This window comes from Peromyscus eremicus, chromosome 15, assembly GCF_949786415.1.
Source record: "Peromyscus eremicus chromosome 15, PerEre_H2_v1, whole genome shotgun sequence".
NCBI lineage: Eukaryota > Metazoa > Chordata > Mammalia > Rodentia > Cricetidae > Peromyscus > Peromyscus eremicus.
The window spans coordinates 38,601,127-38,622,878 of record NC_081431.1 but is presented as its reverse complement, the minus strand read 5'-3'; the positions used below and the strand labels follow the sequence as shown (position 1 = coordinate 38,622,878).

The window sequence follows — 21,752 nt, the reverse complement described above, 5'->3', positions numbered from 1 at the left end:
CCAAAGCAAGACCCCAGGAGGAAAGTTTGAACAACGATCTCAAGAGTCATCTCTGTAAAGGCTGTACAAATCACCACAGGCTTCTTTCACCGTTAGAAATACTTTCTTCCTGTCCCTTGTTTTACCCTAAACAAAACTCTGTTAAAGGACCAATAATCTTCCTTCTCCCATTGGCCTAGGTATGTAGCCCAGGCCGTCCTCAAACCTCCAACTTCAGCAGCCTGATTACAGGCGTGCACACTATGTGCAGCTGGATGCGTGCATACTTCTTGTAGGCCATTTTTCTACAAAACTCTCAAAGTTAATTCAATACCTAGATATGGCAGTTACAAGTAAGTAAGTCATAGTAAATATACTAATGAAAGATGAAGTACAAATCCAAACTTAAAATTCTGAAAGTTAGCTACAAATTTGATGAAAAAATGCTAAGCCAGTCATGGTGACTTTTTACCAGTACTTGGGAAGCAAAAGCATTTGGATCTTTGAGTTGCAGGCCAACCTGCTTCATACATCCAGTTTCAGGCCACCCAGGGCAATACACACACAAAAAAAACAAAAACAGCAGCACCAGCACCTGTAGATGTAATTCAGTGTAGATGTAGCCAACGGTTTTATCAGACAAAAAACACAGAGCCGATTCAGAGAAGAAAGCCAAGAGGTCAGAGCCAAGAGAGCTCTCCGAAAGAGGGACCCTCCTTCCTGTGTGTCTGTCTCTATAGTCTCTCTGTTCTGGCTTCTGATTGGTTGTAAACCCAATCATGTGACTGCCTCGTCACTGCCTGTATGTACCGCCCTCCAGGTCATTAAAGGCATACACCACCACTGCCACACACTTGCTATGGCTCTAATAGCTCTGACCCCAGGCAACTTTATTTATTAACATAAAATACCACCACAAGCAGCAGCACTACTACATCTGTATTTCAAACATATGTTCAACATAATTTCTTGGGGACCGCAAGAATATATCATAGAGATTCAGCTGTGTATTAAAGCTGAACTTTGACCGGCCAAGGGTCTGTCAAAAGGGAAAGCCATTTATTATGAATATTTGGTGTTACCCAGCCTTTAATATTTCAACTGTCTTTTGCTATGAAATCCTTGTGTGCCCAGTTGGTAAACAGTTCAGCTCCCCAGACCTGCTGAACTACTAAGTTACTAACTACCCTGCTGAGCTTAGGAGACAAGCTGGCAGGAGACCACTAATTTTGTTTCCTGTGCTAGTGAAGCTCAGACCATCCCCTGGCATTGAGGAGGCCTAGCGGTTCTCCAGAGCACTTTGACTGAGAACAAAAGAGGTTTCTACATGTCAAGGTGAGAGATAAAACAACATTCCTGAGGAGGCAGGGAACCACGCTCCCAGGGAAAGAAAAGGCAGGTATTTTCTGTAGACAGGGAGAGAACAGCAGGAAGAAGAGAAGAGAATGGAAGAACTAGATGGGTAAGAACTTGAGAGGAACAAACTGAGATGGGGAAGAACTAGATTGAAAGGCTAGAAGAGAGTACTAGAGGAATGAGATGGAAGATGAGGAAGAGTCAAATGGGGAAGTACTACCTGGGTAAGAACAAGCTGAAAAGGACCTAGATGAGGCAGAATTCAGACAAGAGAATTAAGATAGAACTTAGAGGGAGCAGTAGATAAGTATAGAGAGAAATCAGGCAAGAAAGGAGCTAGGCACGAGAACAGAACTGAAGCTGTGTAAATAGGATGTTATGCCAGAGGAATTAAAGCAAGTGGACTATAGAGCTCAGTGTGCTGAGATTCTATTTCCCAAAAATAGTCCTCGCCGTTAGTAGTTCTCTCTCCTGAGCCCCTGGGATCTATAATATTAAGGCTGGTCCCTCTAATATTATACAAGAATAATTATTTTTCCTTTTGCAACGAGCAATGTCGTGGAGAAAATAAAAGCTTACAAGGAATTGGAGAGGTAACACTGAGGTTAACATAGCATGTACTGCTCTTCCAGAGGACCAGAGTTCAAATCCCACATCAGGGGGCTGGCTCCAAGGGATCTGTCACCCTCTTCTAACCTCTGGAGGTAGTGCACTCATGTGTACAAATACAGCACACACACAATTAAGAAACAGATTCTAGGGCTAGTGATGATTCAGCTGCTAGGAGCACTTGGCACTTTTGTAGAGGACCTGGCTCATGCCACTTTCTGTACTACAGAGGGCAGTCTGGGAGCCACAGCATAGCTGACCTTTAGTGCTTATCTAAAGAACTCACTATTCGGTGTGTGAGATATTCAACAAAAGTACAGCAGAAAAGAGGCAACTACTTACGTGGCAGTCTAGCCCTCATTCTTAAGACTTGATTAACCCACTCCTGAGGGTTTTTTTGACATCCTGAGCCTGAAGCAAACACACATATAAAAACATCATTTCATATACTTTCTAAGTTTACACCATAGTTCAACATTATATCATAAATCTAACAGAAGCAGGGGGAGAGGAAAACATCCATAGTAAAAGGTAACTCATAAGATCAGATGAGTGAAGACAGAAGCCTTCCCGTAACGAAAAATAATCACTCGCTGGACAAAACTATGTTGTATATCTTTTACTCTGGTCTCTAAGACTGAGTTCAAAACTAGGATTTTAATTACATTTAAGAAGAAAAGCTGGGCATTTACCCTGTAAGTAAACCACTGAGGCTAGAACAGCCCTGAATAGAGTGTCACAGCACAGAGTAATTATTACGTAGAGTACTGCTGTGGGATGGATTTAAAAAGCTGAGGAGGAGAAATGATTTGAAATCATATCAGAACTTTATTTACTTCTTTATTTGGTTTCTTGAGACAGGGTTTCTTTGTGTAGCCCTGGCTGCCCTACAGCTAGCTTTGTAGACCAGACTAGCCTTGAACTCAGAGACCCACCTGCCTCTGCTGGGGTTAAAGGCATGTGTCACCACACCTGGCCATGTAAGAACTTTTTATTGGTTGAGTAAGACAGGCACAAGGCCGACTGAAATAGATAACCGATTATCAACCACTTACTCAGCACTGAAGGCTGATTCTCATGAGCTGTGAAGTCCTGACCTAAAATAGAAAATAAGAATAAGGTCAGAGAATACTGGGAAACAAAGATAAAAAGATGTCATATAGACATTTCACTTATCTACCAGTAGTGCTATAAAGAAACCAAATCCAACCCTTTAACCAGTCAAATATACAATGTTTTTCCCTTAAAAAAAAAAAAACAAAAAAAAAAAAACTGTGCATGTGTGTGTACGTGCAAGTGTGCTGGTGTTTGCAGAACCCAGAAGACGTCAGATCTTCTGAAGGAGGAGTTACAGATGGTTGGGAGCTGTCTATTGTGGTGCTGGGGACTGAAGTCTGGTCCTCTGCGAGAGCAGCAAGCACACTGAACCACTGAGTCATCTTTCCCATCTTATTTTCCCCTTTTCTAAACTTAAAAGTACTTAGAACTGGACAATGACACCACACCAGCTCTAGGATCGCTGCTGTGAAAAGAACGGCTATGGCTGAAGTCACAGCTCAGTGACAGAGCACTTGCTAGTGTGTGCGAGGCTTTCATTCCCAGCACAGAGAGGAAACAGAAAAGCCAATCAACCAACTAAGCACGCTGTGGTGGTCTAAGTCTCGGGGTGACATTTAATACCTAGTTCCCAGTTGGTAGCACTGGTTAAGGAGGCTTGGGAGGTATGGCTTTGTTGGAGAAGGTGTGCCCACGGGGGCAGGTTTTGAGGTTTCAAAAAGCTTGGTGACACTTTGTGTGTGCTCTCACGGCCTCCTGCTTGCTGTGTGAGACGTGAGCTCTCAGCTGCTCCTGCCGCCATGCCTCCACTCTGCCATCAGGGACTTTCAACCCTCTGAACTGTGAGCCTCAAATAAACCCTTCCTTTTAGAACAGTGGTTCCCAACAGTGGGTCGTGACCCTGGTCCCTTATCAGATATCCTGCATATCAGATATTTACATTACGACTCCTAACAGTAGCAGAATTACAGTTACAAAGTAGCAATGAAAACAATCTTATGATCAGGAATCACTACAACATGAGGAGCTGTATTAAAGGGTCACAGTATTAGCAAGGTTGGAACCATTATTCTAGAAGTTGTCTTGGTCATAGGTGTCATATCATAGAAAATCAACAAAGAAACAGACTAAATGTATTCTATGGGTCAAGCTCAATTATGTAATTCTTACACCTATTGTGGTAATTATTATCCTTTATAAATAAGGGGAAAAACGAAATTGATACTTTCTACAAGATTACATATCTAAAAGTTATGGAACTAGCAAACAAATACACGCAGTAATAACTACAAACCATGCCATATAGAACAACATCTATCATATATGTGAATTTGTGGGCACCACAAAGCTGTGGAAGCAAAAGATGCTACTTGGGTTTTTAAGGATAATTATAAAATGATGCAATGGTAAATGTCAAAATCCGCCCTGAAAAGCTAAGTTATAACTGAAGATGACACACACAGGCATCTACACAAACTGACTCTGAACTTTATTTTTTCTGAACACAAATGCAATATATACTTGGACTGGCAAATTTTATGTCAACTTGACACAAGCTAGAGTCAACTGAGAGGAGGGAACCCCAGGTAAGAAAAAGCCTCCATAAGATCAGGCTGTAGACAAGACAAGACTACAGGGCATTTTCTTAATTAGTGATTTGTGAAGGGACAGCCCAGCTTATTATGGGTACCATTTCTGGGCTGGTGGTCCTGGGTCCTATAAGAAAGCAGGTGGAGCAAGCCATGAGGAGCAAGCTAGTAAGCAACACTCCTTCACGACCTTTTTATCAGCAGTTGCCTCCAGGTTCCTGCCCTGCTTGAGTTCCTGGATTCTTCCCTCAATGGGCTGTGATTCTAGCTATGTAAGCCAAATAAACTCTTTCTTCCCCAAGTTGCTTTTGAATGTGGTATTTCACCACAGCAACGGTATCCCTAACTAGAACAGGCCCTTTAAAAAAAACATACTTTAGCTGGGTGGTGGTGGCGCATGCCCTTAATCCCAGCATTCAGGAGGCAGAGCCAGGCAGATCTCTGTGAGTTTGAGGCCAGCCTGGTCTACAGAGCGAGTTCTAGGACAGGCTCCAAAGCTACAGAGAAACCCTGTCTCGAAAAAACCAAAAATATACTTTAAAACAAACAAACAACAACAACAACAAACTGGACACACAGCCAGTCTTGGTGGCACAGGTCTAAAATCCCAACTACTTAGGAAACTGAGACAAGAGGATTGCAGGTTTAAGGCTTGCTTAGCCAATTCAGTGAGGACCCTGTCTCAAAACAAAAAGTAAAAGTGGGTGTGTGCATGTGTGAAAATAAAGGACATATGTGCACACACATATACACACACTTTCTCTCCTTCATCAAATACTAAGAAGTATTTTTTAGAAAAAAATGCTTAAGGCCATATTTAATAATACAACTAAAATGGATATTTTCATCTTACTGAATCGTAAAAAAATGGCAACTTAGATTCAATGAGTATTTTCAGAAAGGAAATGTAGAAGGGGAAAAAAGGTTCTTGACTATTTACACACAAGTATATTATGAGTTAATAACTCAAATACTGGGATTTGATTTAAAAATAGAAAAATTAAAAAATACTATTATTTTGCTTAACCTAAGAAAAAACGTATGCATTATAGATTATTTGCAATAGAAAATAATAACAGCTAAGAAAACTGAGCTGGGGTATAGCATAGTGATACAATGCTTATCGAAAAAGTACTGAAAAACCTTGTTGTACCCTCAGCATCCCTAAAAGAATCAAAGCCAAACGCCACTGTTACCTGAATCTTAAAATATTACTTCAATATTTTAAAGCCTATCATGTCACAACAAATATGAAAAATTTCAAAGTTGTAAGACTCACACTACTGTATCAGGGTACAAACTAAAAGCAATTGATGTGATAACGTAAGCAAAGACACACGTCAAACCACCAAAAGCAAAGAGTTTGTCTTCCCACGGGGAGACACATAAACTCGGACTACTCACTCTGTGGTAACCTCCAAGGTGATTCTTGATGATGATGAGTAGATGACCTGGGGGCTTCATCTAAAAAACAAAAAGTATTTTGATGCATCACTTCTAAGTGCTCATTTTGTAGGAGAACAATGAGTATTTAATGAAAAGAGTAAAACAGATGAACTACAGGGAATAACCGGGAGCGCGTAACTGGTTTTTAAAGAATTCTCAGCCTGAAGCTGTATCGCCCGCCACACATGCCTTCTCTTATGTAACATGAAAGCAGAAGGAAGGACTATCTGCAAGGAGGAAAGGATCAGGCTAAAGTGGAGGTGCAGAAGACTGGGTCATCAACATTCCACCACAGGCGGGGGAGGGGCTCAGGACACCACCTCGCAGAAGGACCTACTGGGCAGTTAACAGTTGCTGGGGAAGGAAAGTCATAATCCCTCAGTGCTGTAGTCACTGGTAAGTTACCCTTGCCCAGATAAACCCTCTCCTCCACCCCTGCTCGTGCAAACAACCCTAATGAAATGTAGTGGGGCACTTACATGCACAGAAGGTAGGAAGGGGACTTGTTGGGAAAGCAGAAGTTTAACAGGAGGCAGGGGTAGACGAAAGAGGATAATGAGGGGAATGTGATCAAAGAACATTACACGTGTATGAAATTGTGAAAGAATAAAAATATGAAATGTTAAAGAAGGATGAGGGATGGAGAGGGAAGTGGGGTCAACAAAGAAACTGTAAAGATGTGTATATGTGAAAATATCAAAAAAAGAAACCCATTAATTTATATACTAGCATTAAAAACAGAAACAGTAATAACGATGCTGGAACCTGGGCACTGTGGTGTATCTCTTTAATGCCAGCACTACTGTGAACAAGGGGAGGATTGAGACAAGAGAATCGATAATTGAAGGACAGCTTGTGTTATACAGCACCTCCTGTCTAATAAAGTAAAAATAAACCTCTCTAAACAAAAAATAGGATTAAAAAAAAAAAAAAAAAGAATGGAGGGAAAATAAGGGGAGGAGATATACAAAATACCAAATGCATGTAAGCCAGCTTTTGAGCTTTAAATTTAAATCAGGGTTTCACACCCAAATGCTAGGCAAGCACTCTACCACCAAGGTTTGTCCTCAGCCCCATGAGCTTATTTTAGTGTGTAGCTGTTGCAGCCTTGACCTTGAAACACTACCCCTAGTGTGACAGCAAGTAACTGCCACACCAGCCTATGACCTGCCCCTGGGGCGTGGCCAAGAGGAGACCCCTTAAGACCCAAGGTGCATACATGCTTGTCTCTCTATTGATCCCTGGTGGGCCTGGAGGCTGGACTTCACCTCATCTCTCCTGGTTCCTGTAACTGACCCCTTATTGGCTGTAAGTTACCCCAAAAATAAACCTCTCTTGATTACCAGATAAACTACATGGAATAGTCTCGTTAATAATAGCAATAGCTTATCTTATTTTAATTTTTGAGATGGGATCTGACTATATAGACTCAATAGATTCCTGACTGGCCTGGAACTTGCTACCGAGACCCAGCTGGCCTGGATCTCAGAGAGATCTACTAGCCTCTGCCTCAAGTGAGTGCTGGAATTAAAGTGTGTGCCACCACACTCAGTCCTGTGAGCTTATCTTTAATGTAAAAAAAAGATGATGCAAATCATGAGAATTATGAGAGATTTCCATGAGGCAATATTCTGTGGGACCAAATATTTACCCATTTACAGAGTTAAGTTACTCCTTTTCTCTATCCAATCAACTCTTTGATGAGTATTCTTTTTTCTTTTTTTTTTTGGTTTTCCAAGACAAAGTTTCTCTATATAATAGTTCTGGCCATCCTGGAACTCACTATGTAGGCCAGAGTGGCCTAGAACTCACAGAGATCCGCCTGCCTCTATCTCCCAAGTGCTGGGATTAAAGGCATGCACCACCACCGCCTGACTTCATGAAGTATACTTAAAGGTAAGTTCACATGCACAATTACAGACTGTCATACTTAAACAACAAAAGCCCCTGTGATGTCTAACATGGTTAAGAATCTGACCTAAAGACAAAGCAATTATCTAAGAATACTAGAAGTTCCTAAAACTGAGCAATACTCCTGAGACTGTTGAATACCAATGTGATCAATTTCTCAAAATTCAAAAACAGGCAGTAGTTCCTGAGCATAAAAATATCTTTCCATAAATATTCAAGCAGTCTAAAAGTGCGTTATTGAGCTATTTGTTCCATGACACATTACTAATAACATGTATATAAAAGTGACTTTACCTCTAGACTCGACAGAATCCCTGGATCTGACCTTGACAGTGGTGTCACTGTAAGAGCTCTCCAGATCATCTTCAGTTTCTCCTAGAAGGAAGCAGACAGTGTACCAGTACAGTCTTTATGCTAATGTTCAAAAGATCTGCGGTAGACACAAGTCAATGTTAAAGCATCTGAGTTCCCAGCACACAGCTACTGTTTGTTTACTGACTTCCTATTTGGAAGAACAAAGTTCTAAAAGGGCTACAGTTGAGCTCATGTGTTTGGTGTTCTTTTAGCACGTAATTTCCTAAACAAATAATGTCTAAAAACTATACACGGAGGCTTGAATGCAGAGTCCAAAATGAAGAGAGGATCAGGAAATAATGGGAATTTTTTAGCTTATGGGAAGAAACTACATAGGAAACTGGCTATGTAATTTCAGCCATGACTAGTGCAGGCTTGCCCATCAGTGCATTTTTTTCCCAAGGGTAATGTATCTACACTCACAAACATTTCTATGTCCAAACTACTAATTTCAAATTATACTGGCTTAATAAACTAAATTAGGCAGGTGGTGGTGGCGCACGCCTTTAATCCCAGCACTTGGAGGCAGAGGCAGATGGATCTCTGAGTTCGAGGCCAACCTGGTCTACAGAGTAAGTTCCAGGATAGCTTGAACTGTTACACAGAGAAATCTGTCTCACAACAAAAACAAAAATGAACTAAATTTATGCATTTTTCAAAAACTAGTCATAAAAATTTCAGAGAGTGATTGCTTTAATATTACAATCAAAGGCAAACATATGCTAGAAGTGGAAAATATTAGCTTTCCTTAAAATTGAACAGATGAAGATGCTTAAAAGTATGTAAGGGCTTTCATTCCTCATTCTATCCAAACTTGTCCTGGTTTATCTTAACTGTTCACTGATGGTTTGTTTTTTTGTTTTGTTTTGTTTTTAAGAAAAAGACTGTTTTCTGCTCTTACCTCTTAAATACCTATCAAAACTGCTTCTACTATAAAGAATGGCAATATATTACATGATAGTTAAAAAGAAATTACCTTCTTCAGAGAAATTAACCTGTTGGATACCGGCAGCTTCTAAAAGAGAAAGGGCAAAGTATATAACACCAGAAACTAAAGCTTAGGGACACAAAATAAGAGCATATGAATAAGGAAAGCCAATATAAAAAACAAAAACTTTTTTTCTCTAAAATGACTAAGAATCTATCATTTCCTTCTGGCTGTTTCAGAAATCCGACAAATCCATATTAGAAGTAAATACTTTTATTAAAATATTAAATCATGTGTATTTGTGTCACGTGTGCAGAAACCAAGGGAGTGGCTCCCCTGGAGCTGGATTTGTAAGCCACCTGACATGGGTGCTGGGAAGTGAACTCAGGTCTTCTGCAAGAGCAGTAATTGTTCTTAACCACTAAGCTATCTCTCCAGCCCCAAATAAAGGGCATTCGTTTTATTTTTTTGAGACAGGGTCTTACTATACAGTCCTGACTAGCCTAGAACTCACTATGTAGTCTAGGCTAGCCTTGAATTCACAATGATCCACCTGTCTCTTGTCTCTGAATTACTAGGATTCAAGGTGTACACCACCATGCTTGATAGGCTTTTAGCTTTATAAAACATGTACTTTTAAAAAGATTTATTTTTACTGATGTGTATGTGTACAAGTGCCTGAGAGGCCGGAAGGGGGCATCAGAGTCCCCAGAGTTGAGGTTGTAAGCTCCTGACATGGATGCTAGTGAACTCAGGTCTACTAGAAGAGCAAGCATTCAACTTCAGAGCCAATCTCCCCAGTCCCAGGACTTTAATTTTTGTTTTTGCAACAGAATTTTAGATAGCCCAGGATAACCTCAAATTTGCTATGTAGCCAAGGTTGGCTTTGAACTTCTCATCCTACTATATGTATCTCTTGAATGCTGGTATTATAGGTGTATAGAACTACACCCAGCTAGAAATAAAGTTTACTTTCTCCTTTCATAGGCCTACTTGTACTCTAAATATGACTTGTGTGCAGAAGACATTAAACTGCACATTGACAAATATTCTAGGTTCCTACAGGTCCCACAGGTTTACACATTTTAATTCTACTTGCCAGACTCCCTCTACTTCCTCCAAAAGCCTAACAAGCTGAAGGAACAAACAAGTTCCTTCTGTACTAGTGTGACAAAGAAGAAGTAGGAACAGAACAAAAAAAAAATGCTTCTTTTTAGTTCCAGTAGTGTGATGCACATTGCTACTGTTCAGAAAACAACCAAACATATCAACAGCATTTGCACATGGCCTATTATGAAAGATTGTTGTTATAAGTTTTTTTTTCTTTTTTTTCTCTGAGACAGTTTGTCTTTTTCAATAAAGGAAGTTACACCTAAATATAAGCCTTACTGGGTAAAAATACTGAATAAAACTGTAGAGGATTAGGATGACTCGGACTTTAACAAAGCTGGGAGAATATTTTTCAGCTTTTACCTCCATCTGCTTTTTAAAAGGCACAAAAGCTTTCTGCATTACAACAGTCATTTATGGCAAACCTAAGCAAAGCAGACTGACGGCCACAGAAGGCTTCTCAGATGTGTGGTTATGATAACTACTCTAACAACGAGTCTGAAAACACAAAACTTTCGGATGAGTCACTTTTTTCTTCCTTTTTTGTGGTGCTGAGGGTTGACTCTAAGGTATAGTACATGGCTAGGCAAAATACCCTATGGATGACGTACACCTGCACCCCGCCTCAAGCTCCCAAACCACACTTTCTATAAAGTACCCACTGACTCCTGCAATTCTTCCGGTAGCCAGTGTGGTTTATTTTCAAACAGCTTAGGTGGACTAGTCTTTAAGTTTCTTTTTGCTGTTTACCTTGGATATGCTGGTATACCAGGACACGGGGACCTTGGATTGCAACATAGTTGCAATTCTCCAATACGCTTTGTTTTGGAGAGTTGGTTTTCATGTTTCTCAGTTTAGGCTGACAGGTGGAATTTCAGAAAGTGATTCTACACGTTACTTTATGAACTTGGAATTTTTTCACATAAATTTAATTAGGTTAATGTATTAGTCAAATTTTGAGTTCTGCTGAAAATAGTGGCAAGTATAAATCAGTATCTAAAATGCATTTGTCAACATTTTTGTTAGAAAACAGACAACCAAGCACTCGGAGAGACTTGCCAATCACATCATGCTGCTTCTCTCAGAGAGCTAAAGTCTGGTACAGTACATGCTGTAGACAAGGAGCCCATTACTACTCCTTCACTTTTTCTTTCTTTCTTTTTTTTTTTTTAAGATTTTATTAATTGTTTTTTTAGATTTTCATGTGCATTGGTGTTTTGCCATGGGTGTCGGGTCCCTTGAAACTGCAGTTACAGACAAGTTTGAGCTGCCATGTGGGAGCTGAAAATTGAACCCGGGTCCTCTGGAAGAGCAGCCAGTGCTCTTAACTGCTGAGCCATCTCTCCAGCCCCTCATTTTCTTTTTTAAAGAAGTAAAATGCCAAGTTGCTGGGTGTGGTACTACACAACTGTGATTCCAGCATTCAGGAGTGGCTAAGGCAGAAGAATCACTGGTGAGGTTGACCCAGCCTAATAAGACTCTCTAGCTCAAAACAGTCTCTCTCTCCTCTCTCTCTCTCTCTCTCTCTCTCTCACACACACACACACACACACACACACACACAATAAGGATGGGAAAATGATTAAAATTTTATTTCCATTCTGAACTACAGAAACTGTATCACTTTTTAAAGTCTTTTACCCTTTAAGTTTTTTTAATTTATTAGTTTAAAATTTAAAAGGACATTTTAGCCGGGCGGTGGTGGCGCACACCTTTAATCCCAGCACTCGGGAGGCAGAGCCAGGCGGATCTCTGTGAGTTCGAGGCCAGCTTGGTCTACAATGCGAGTTCCAGGAAAGGCGCAAAGCTACACAGAGAAACCCTGTCTCAAAAAACCAAAAATAAATAAATAAATAAATAAAAATAAATAAAAGGACATTTTATTTGTTGGGTGTGTGTTGTGATTGGAGGACAAGCTGGAGAAGAACCCATCATGTGGGCTCCAGGGACTGACTCATTGTTACCATTGGCAGCAAGTGCCAGGACCCCTGAACCTTCTCACTGCCCCCCTTATGCTTTTCTTTTCATTTTCTCTTTGAGTCAAATCACATAGATCCTCCTGCCTCTGATTCCTGAGTACTAGGATTAAAGGCATGTACAAGCATGCTCAGCTTTCAAATTTTATTTTCAAATTACTAGACTATTATAGCACTTTACTCTTTGCATAGCAGTTTTAATTTATATAATTATTCAGAAAGTACACATAAGCCACCACACCTGGCTTACTCCTTATAAGCTATTTACTATACAAAAACTTTTATAGAAGATTGCATTGAAACCAGGTATGGTGATGCAGGCCTGTAATCCCAGGATTTGGAGGCAGAGGCAGGAAGACTACAAGTTCTAAGTCAATCTGGGGAATAGGGGTTGTGTCACAAAATAAGACTAAACTGATTTTTTTAATCTATGATAATGAAAAAAGGGTACATTGAATATTCAGTCATTTCTTTTCAGTGTTTTATGACTATGTAACCCAGACTGGCTTCAACTTCATAATCTCTTGTCTCTTTCTCCATTGATTACAGGTGGGGGCCACCAACCCAGGCTTCTTAAAAAAGAGAAAAAAGAAGTTGAAAACTGTTTACCTACTGTCTGAAGATCTTTTCTTTAGAATTCTTTTAACGTTATTAACATCCTCAAATATTTATCAACAGCATTTAAGACACAATTGATAATTGGCTATATAAGGCTACTTTGATCTCATCACTTGAAAAAAGCCAGTACTAGGCTGGCAAGATGGCTCAGTTGCCACCAAGCACTAAGACCTGACTGAATTCCTTTCCTATAACCCATCTAGTAGACGGGAGAAAAATGAAAATGATTCCCACAAGTTGTCCTCTGACCTCTACACACACACACACACACACACACACACACACACACACACACAGCAATCCTTATGTGTGATGGAGAACATCATTCTACACATTATTAAGGCTTCCAATAGAGACCCACTAACAGCGCTGTCACCAATATCAAGGGGCTGTAACTCCTTCAACGCCTGGTCTCTAAAGGCAAAATGATGACGCTTGTTCCAAGGCAGATCTGCAAGTCCCTTCACTGCCTGGGCCTGCTATTCATACTTCAATTAAATGCCTTTCCAACTTAAGCTGAACCTCTTCGTGTAGGGCACTTTTCTTCATGTTCTACACAGACTGTCGTAACAACTTACAAAGTTACGACTATTTTTCCTTTGAGTTGGTAGCCCAGGCTGGTCTCAAACTCACACTCCTGCCCAGCTTCCTGGGTATGGAGATTCCAGTGATTTTTAATCCTGGTTTTCTTTTTCGTTACCTAATGTACTTCTGAGATACAGAAAAGAAAAACCGCATAGCTCTGTACAGTCCTAGCATTTAGGTCAGCCACTGACACAGGCAGTGGTTAAGAAGGAGTTTGTTCACACACAGCAACCTAAGAAAAACAGTTTGAGACTAGCTCTCGCTAAGAGCTCATACAAGGTTTTCAACATTTCGTCTTTCTTTCTTCCTTTCCTTTTCCCCTTCCCCCTTCCTTCCTTCCTTCCTTCCTTTTCTTTCTTTTTGAGACAGAATTATAGGGTACTGGTCCCACTTCTGATCCCTCTCTATCAAGCCTCCAAAGTGCTAAGACTATAGGTGTGTGTCTGGCTTGTTTTCATCTTTAATGGAAGCTACAAGGATTTACAGCCTGGGCTAGAAAAATGGCTCAGTGGTTAGAGCACTAGCTACTCTTCTAAAGGACCTGTGTTCAATTCCCAGCCCCCACATGGTGACTTACAACCACATGTAACTCTAGTTCCAGGAGATTTGATGCCTTCTTCTGACCTCCATGAGCACCAGACACATACACATACATGCAGGCAAACATTCATATGCATAAAATAAAAATAAATCTTTAAAAAGGACTATAGAGACAAATAATTAAATGCAATCTGATGATGAATCAGTAGCATCTATTACTTCCTGCTTTGATTTCATTCCTCTCTTATGCAGCTTCCTTTATTCATTTTTTCTTTTTTAAGACAGTCTTACTCCATAGTCCATGCTGACCTACAACTCTTAATATAGTCCAGACTAGCCATGAATTTGTGGCAATCCTGTTTTAACCACCCCTCCCCCGACTACCCCAGGTGCTAGGATTACAGTCATGTCCCCATGATAAGCAGATGCCCATGTTAAATAAATGACGCCCAGTTAAATAGAGAATTGAAGAAACTCTCAAGCTGGGCATGGTGGCAAAGTCTGTAATCCTAGACTTGGAAGGTGAAGCTAGGAAGATCATGAGTTCAAAGCCATTCTCAGCTACATAGTGAGTTTGAGACTAGCCTGGGCTAAATGACGCTCTGCCTCTACAAATAAAACAAAACAAAAAAAATTAAGCTGGGCGGTGGTGGTGGCACACGCCTTTAATCCCAGCACTCAGGAGGCAGAGACAAACGGATCTCTGTGAGTTCGAGGCCAGCCTGGTCTACAAAGAGAAGTTCCAAGACAGCCAGGGCTACACAGAGAAACCCTGTCTCAAACCGCCCCCCCCAAAAAAAACTCCAAAAATCAAAAAACTAAAAAAAAAAAGCAAAAAGGAGACTCTTGTAAGTAAACGCACATATGATAAGGTATATATTGCAAAGTTCATCTTAGCATCCAGAAACTATAGATCCTGAAACCTTTGTAAAACTTAGTTCAGGCCTAGGTAAAAATAGGTTTAATAGAGGAAGTTATAACTATGTACTTATAAAGAAAACTGTTTAAATATTTGTCTTAAAATTTTCAGTGAATCCAACCATATTCAAGGTAGCTTCATGTAAAGCTAAGATGGCTTTGAACTCCTGGTCTTCTTGCCTGCCCCTTCTAGTACTGGGACTGGGACTCAGGCATGCGCCAACAGGCCCAGTTAAAGCTTCAGATTTTATTGTTTTAGATATACATGTTCCTTATTTGTGTATGTGTGTGTGCTGGTGTGTGCCCACACACGAGCATGTAGAGACCAGAGGAACACAATGGCTGTCCTCCTCTACTGTTCCCTGCCATATTGCCATCAGAGGATAGCTAGCCACGGAGCATCCAGGATCCACCTGTTTCCACACTTAGGAGTTAGGGTTCCGGGCACTGAGTCATGCCTATCTTTCATGTAGGTGCTGGGAATCTGAATTCCAATCATGCTTACCCCGGAACCATGTCCCTAGATCCCCAAACCAGATGTTGAAATCTCATGTTCCATATCAAGGCAAACACTAAAAAGAATTTAAAGTAGTGAAACAATAAAACAAGGGGAGCAGCTTTTATGAAACAACAACAAAAAAAAACATTGAATCTAGGGAGAAATACACCTTAGTTGACATTTCCTTTCCCCTCACAGTATAAATTTAACAAAGGCTAATAAAAAGGACCTGACTTTGTTAGGTTTGGTGGCACACATCTGTAATTCAAGCACCTGGGAGGTGGAGGCAGGAGGATCAAGAGTTCCAGGTTATCTTCAGCTACAAAGCTGAGACCAGTCACAATACATGAAACCTTGTTTCACAAAACAAATCAAAATACCAAACAATAACAAAACAGAAGGAGACAAACAGGAGGGCTGAGAGGATGAGACTCAATGGTAGAATGCCTGACAAGCATGTGTGGGGTCACACACACAAAAGCACTTACTACTACCTGCTCTCTTATAAATTCGAGTAACAAAGAAGACAGAATAAAACCTAAGGAATTCAAGCAGGCCCTCATTCCAGGGACGCTGCCCCACAAGCAGAGATAATGGACCAAGTAACAGTCTCGAGCCAACCACAAAACACACACACTTGTATATTTTGCTGCTAAGAATCTTCAATAAGAACATTTAAGAATTAGAGAAAAACAAACCTATTTCATTCATTTTAGTATTTCCATTGGTTTTGTATGTTGAATCTGTAAGAGACAGCAAGGAAAGGATTAGAATCGAAAAGGAACAGCAGCATACAATCCCTTAACCACATACTCAGACACGTAGATCTTACCATCTTAAAGGGAGCGGCTGAGATGCAACAGAGACCTAATCAAAAGGACCAATAAGCACAAAACGAAGAGCAAGCAGATTGGATGGAGTGACCTTACTAGTTTCTTTCACCATTGTGAAACCAATTTCAGGACTTCCCAAGTTTTAGTCAAAAGGAAATTAGTTGAGGCAGCAACATTTTATAGCTCCATGCCACAAAGCCTTTGTCTTGAATTTTTTTGTTAGTGATATACTGAGAAGACTAAAAAGTCCTCGACCTTAATTTGAAAGCATCATGCAAGCACGAGAGAACCATAGCAGTATGTAAGAAAGAATCTTTTAAAAACAACCCGGAAGCCTTTTATGTACATCAATATGGAAAGCTCTCTTGATACATGCGAAATGATGTGGAAACCAGCAACAAGGAGGTGCAGAAGAATACTCACTGATCCAGGCTTAGTGTTTAAAAAGGGAGACTGGTGGTATATATGGCTCTGACAGAAAGCATGCCTAGTATGTGCAAGGCTGTGGGTTCAAGCCTCAGCACTGTCAAAAGATGCAGGTGAAATAAGTATCTCTGGAGAAATAAGCTGACACTGGTTGCTTCTGACATTAAGGCAGGGTGGACAGAAGACAGTGGATGCAGAAAATCTTCATTAGTCTCATGTAGCTCAGGCTGGCCTTAAACTCTGTGCAGCCAAGATGATTTTGGTCTCCTGATTCCCCTGCCTCTGCCTCCAAAGTTCTAAGATTAAAGTGTGTACCACCATGCCGGGCTAAGTTTTGATCCACGTGAATACACGTCTCCTCTAGAAGTGACGCTGTCTTTGTAAGAAAGAGTTAAACCAACAGAGCAATCTCTTACCAGATCTTGGGCTTCTTAGTGGGGGTCTGCGTAAGTTACTTAGAGGATCTTCACTCATCACTGGTGCAGGAAGAGAAAGATATGTGAAACATAAAATTTAGTACGCACTCATCCTCACTGGGTCAAGAAAGTTTCCCAAACTTTGATTATGATCGGAGGCAAATTTCTCTAGGGGACAGCCTCTTGTGAACTACTAGCAATAGTAAATTAGAGTGAACTTACCTGCTATACAGAATGTATGGTCTTGAAGAAACCTGAAATTTTTTCTCAGTAGACCGTATTGTACAAAAGAAGAAACTAGTAAATAAAATTCTTCTTATACTCAAGCAAGGCATGATGGTGTATGTATATGCCTATAATTCTAATACATGGGAGGTAGAGGCAGGAGGATCAAGAGTTTGATATTAGGTTATCCCCTGCCACTGGGTGGGTGCGAGTACCATCTTAAGACTACATGAGGCCCTGGCCCCCAAAACCAAAAACTATTAGTAACCAAATTCTGGGACCAGAGATGCATCTTCTCCAGCCTGTATTAGACCCTGGGTTCAATCTTTAGCATGCCAAAACAGGGTTGGGTGGGGACCAAAATATGGACTACATCATCAATTTGGCTATTCTATGTGTGGGGTTGGCCTCTGCTTTTTTTTTTAACAGGTTGCACTTCGTAGCATAGGCAGGCTTTATACTGGAGGAACTCTCCTACCTTGGCCTTTCAAGTGCTAGGGTCATAGGCATGTACTATCACACTTTATGATATATACTTGTAATATATTTTTTGAGTTAACATACTCTCTTTGACTATTTAATCATGCATATGTCCAGGAAATGGAAAGACTAATTTTAAATAAAATATTAATGCTAGCCATGATTCATTTCAGATGATCTGAGTTCAAAAGTATAGTGTTTGTAATAAAGTCATTTAAAACATGCTGGTTTTAGTCTAGAAAATTACATATAAAGATACATTTTATCAGACCAGTGGGATGGCTCCAGGGGTAAAGGCACTGGCTGCCAAATCTGACAATCTGAGTTCTGTGACAATAATTCACATAAAGATAGAAGAGAATCTACTTCACGAGGTTTTCCTCTGACCTCCACAAATGTACAGTGGCAACAATACACATCATCAACACACAAGAATTTAAAAAAAAAAAAAAACTTCAGTGAACTATTAAATGCAACCTATTTGCTTTTATAGTGATTCTAAGACAATTTTTCTTTATTACATTTTAAATACCTCTGAAATCATGTACTATAGCATGTTATCATAAATTATCAGAAAATTTTTTTCTCTTCTAGGTGGTACATAAAGCAATGATGTCGCACCTTGCAACTGAAACCTTGGGTTTAAGGAAACACAGCAATAAGTTGACAGAACTGAATCACTGTGCCAGGGTTTTAGTATACAGAAACAACAAGTAGAAGCACTGTGACGTAACCACTTGACACTCTATGAGTTATTACCTGAGAGTGAAAGTGAGGGTATGGGGACAATGAAAACGTTTTAGACAGACAAACCTGAGCCTGTGATCTTAGAGAAGAACCTCAGGAACTCTGAGCTCCAGTTTTCTCATCGACTAAGGGGTGCAGAATACTTCCCTGCAAGGTTATGAGGATCACAAATACAAAGATGCTGACAGCTGAACTCACTCATCAGTTCACTCTTGTCTGTCCTTGGAGTACCCAGACGGCTTAATTTAGTGAACTGATAAAGAAGACTCACAAAACTTGGAAGTGTGAGTTGTGATTCTTGATGAGCCCTTGGCAGGTAAAGAGAAAAACAAAAGACAAATTATTCTTACTTGAAGTCTCTGGTGTTCTGACAGTTTTCTTTGAGGCTGTTGGGCTTGTAACAGTTTGGGAAGAAGGTTCATCCTCTGCAGAAGGGACAAGAGATAAAACTCAAGTTAGATGATCTGGGAGAAATCAAGGCCCAGAGTATGCATATTTAACAGTAATCTATAAACAGAGATACAAGCACTCAATTTCCCTAGGTTCGAAACTTAGGAATTAAACTAGTCAGAATTCTTTTTAAGACACATTATAATGAGGTCTGGAGAGAGGGTTCAGTGGTTAAGAGCATTTGCTGCTCTTCCAGAGGACTACAGGATCCCAGCACATCTGTCCAAGAAGCTCACAATAGCCCGTAACTTCAGCTCCAAGGGACTTGATGTCATCTTCTGGCTTCCAAGAGTACCTGTTCATCTGTGAGCATATACTCACACAGATACATGCAACCGCAGACACACACATAAGTAAGACTATTAACTATGAATTGTTGCTTTACAACAAAAACATTACTTTTAGAAAATTAAAAAGATGGATTCAAGAGTCAAAACTGATGTGGATTAAACAGGTAAAAGAAATGTTCAAATCCTTTAAAAAATGTTCCAAAAGGTAAAATTTATTAGAGTGCACTCCTGTGGGAGAGTCAATAAAAAGTTAACACATTGCTGCCCACCTGCAAAGCACCGTCTCAGATTCTGAGACAGAATTAAACCAAGTACCTACATTACTACCAGGCATACATGACAGGCTCCTGTTTTTCAACATGTTTATCATCTTAAAAGAAATACTACTAACATATATACAGAACAAACTGTCTTGCTACATTCAAAAGAGCATGCACATCTCTAGCATAAAGTTTCCAAAAATCAACAGGTCTTCCTTCAACTGTGTCAGGATTTTAGGGGCAAGCAAGTAAACCTACAAGCCGTTTATGGTGCTCCAATCTGCTGAAAATTCACTCCTTTTTAGATGTATCAATGTCTACTACTAGTGATGTCATTCCATTGTGACTCAAACCCTCCAAGTTTTACCTCACAATTAGGTAATTTATATGGGACTTACTGGAAACCACCTGCGACTAGGTTATATCTGACAGCAGGGTGTGGGGGGATGTCTTTAAAGAAATTTGATTCACTTGTGACTTAACTATAGTACATACACTGTCCGTAGCTGGGGGTTCCTAATCAATAGAACCTTGTTTTATTTCGATACTTTGTCAGCCTTGATTTGTTTAGGTACTTGAGGTTACACGGATGGCCTTCAACCTGGGGAGGGGGGAAAGTTGGGTAGAGACCACTACACTTTACGCATTTGGAGTAAGGTCACAAGCCAATTCATTAAAGTCGGCTATTCTTAGTAGCATTCGCCTAGAAAACATCTCTTTTCCCCAGTTTTGGTGGGAAGATAATAGACTGGAAAGTTAACTTAAAACCATGATTCTCAGCTGGGGACTTGGTAGCCCCAAGATTTAAAAAAAAAAAAAAAAAAAAGGAAATGGAAGTGGCTTCGATAGAAGCCTCCGCAAGGGGACGGAAATGAAACCGAGCCTAGAGCAATTTTGGAGTCCCGACAATGGCTTAATCGCCGACGCTAGCAAAAGCCTGCGGAAAGAGGCGACCTAGACTCCCTTAAACTGATGCTCAGAGATGGGCAGAGCTCCCTGTATCTGCTCGGGTCACTCGGCACCACCATCTCCCCGCGGGTCAGTGCGTCCTTCCCTCCTGAGGGTCCGGCTGGACTCAGGCCGGGAGTGCGCGCCCAAAGGGCCGCCGAATCACCGGTACCCCGGCGGGGCCGGACTCCACAGGGGCGGTCCTCCCGCCGCCTGTCCCCGTGCCCGTGCCCGCCACTGCGCGCGCCCGGGAGCGGCGGGCAGCAGAGACTGTTATCTCCGCGGTCCTCACCTGAGGACTGAGAGTCCCGGAACCCTCGTCGGCTCGTAGCCGGAGACGGCTGCGGCTGAGGCTGCTGTAAGGACTGCTCAAACCGGGCAGACCTCCGCGTCTTCATCTCCTCGGCTTCCTGGCTCCGCCGCCTCCGTGGTCGAGACCGAAGGTTGTAAGCGCTTTCTCTCACTTCCTCTTTCGCAGAATCCGGCCGGAACTTTTCTGGCAGGGTTCGTCTACCCCCCGGGGACCTTTCTTTGGCCGCCCGGGGCTCGAAGTCGCCGTACACTTCTGGCGGCTCTTCTGAAAACCTCACTTCCCGTCGTCCGTGGCGCGACGGATGAGTTCCGTACGCAGGCGCGTCACTGCCGTCGCCATTTTGAGGGGCGAGCCTCCGCCTGGATTCCCGGATGGGGGCTCTGGGCGTGACGTCGATGGCCCAGCCTTCCCCCAGCGCCTCGGTCGGCCGCCTCTCGCCCTCCATAGTTGTTTACGTAGCTGTTAAAGTCCGTAGTGGAGGTGGCTCTGCCGCCGTTAGAGTCCCCGGCAGGTGGTGGCGATGGCTTCCGGGGAGGTTGTCGCAGTGGTCAGGGAGGTAGCTGAGAGTCGCCGGGGCCGCCGCCTGCGTCGTCCCTCGTGTGCCACAAACCAGCCTCTGGGCCCATGGTGTGTCCTGAGGGCTGTGGGAGAGGCAGTGCCCGAGCTGGGTCAGCTGCTGTGGGTCACCCCCGCCTCCTGGCTGGAGGCACCAAAGAGGAGGAGAAGAGGGAGGAGAACGTCGCTGTCCTTGGCCTTAAGGGAGGGGAAGGTGGGGGCGACGAGGAGGTGGTAGGACAAGTGGCCCGTGCCAACTCCTGGTGTCCAGTTGCCCACCACAGGAGGCGCTGGTCCCGGGTCCCCGAGGCTCTGGGAAAGGGCGAGTTAAAAGT

The 21,752-nt window shown here is 41.7% G+C and overlaps 1 protein-coding gene and 1 long non-coding RNA gene across 5 annotated transcripts in view; one reads left to right on the top strand and one right to left on the bottom strand.

Moving 5' to 3' along the window:
* Tor1aip1 (torsin 1A interacting protein 1) overlaps nt 1-21,538 on the bottom strand; it is a 28,769-nt gene extending 7,231 nt beyond the window's left edge. The window contains exons 1-9 of one of the 4 annotated variants that reach the window (XM_059280239.1): nt 20,842-21,538; nt 18,952-19,026; nt 17,150-17,209; nt 16,173-16,217; nt 9,277-9,315; nt 8,241-8,321; nt 5,994-6,053; nt 3,000-3,041; nt 2,287-2,355 (exon numbers count right to left, since the gene is read on the bottom strand). In XM_059280239.1, coding sequence (XP_059136222.1) covers nt 2,287-2,355; nt 3,000-3,041; nt 5,994-6,053; nt 8,241-8,321; nt 9,277-9,315; nt 16,173-16,217; nt 17,150-17,209; nt 18,952-19,026; nt 20,842-21,307 — 937 coding nt within the window. In that variant the 5' untranslated portion in view covers nt 21,308-21,538. Of the gene's footprint in view, nt 1-2,286; nt 2,356-2,999; nt 3,042-5,993; nt 6,054-8,240; nt 8,322-9,276; nt 9,316-16,172; nt 16,218-17,149; nt 17,210-18,951; nt 19,027-19,760; nt 19,972-20,841 lie in introns of those variants that run through there. The other 3 variants (XM_059280241.1, XM_059280242.1, XM_059280240.1) reach the window with 3 other exon arrangements.
* LOC131925010 (uncharacterized) lies at nt 6,334-13,453 on the top strand. The gene is made up of 2 exons (XR_009383125.1): nt 6,334-6,431; nt 12,864-13,453. It is a non-coding gene; the product is annotated as an uncharacterized LOC131925010 (long non-coding RNA).
* Nucleotides 21,539-21,752: the final 214 nt, after the last annotated feature.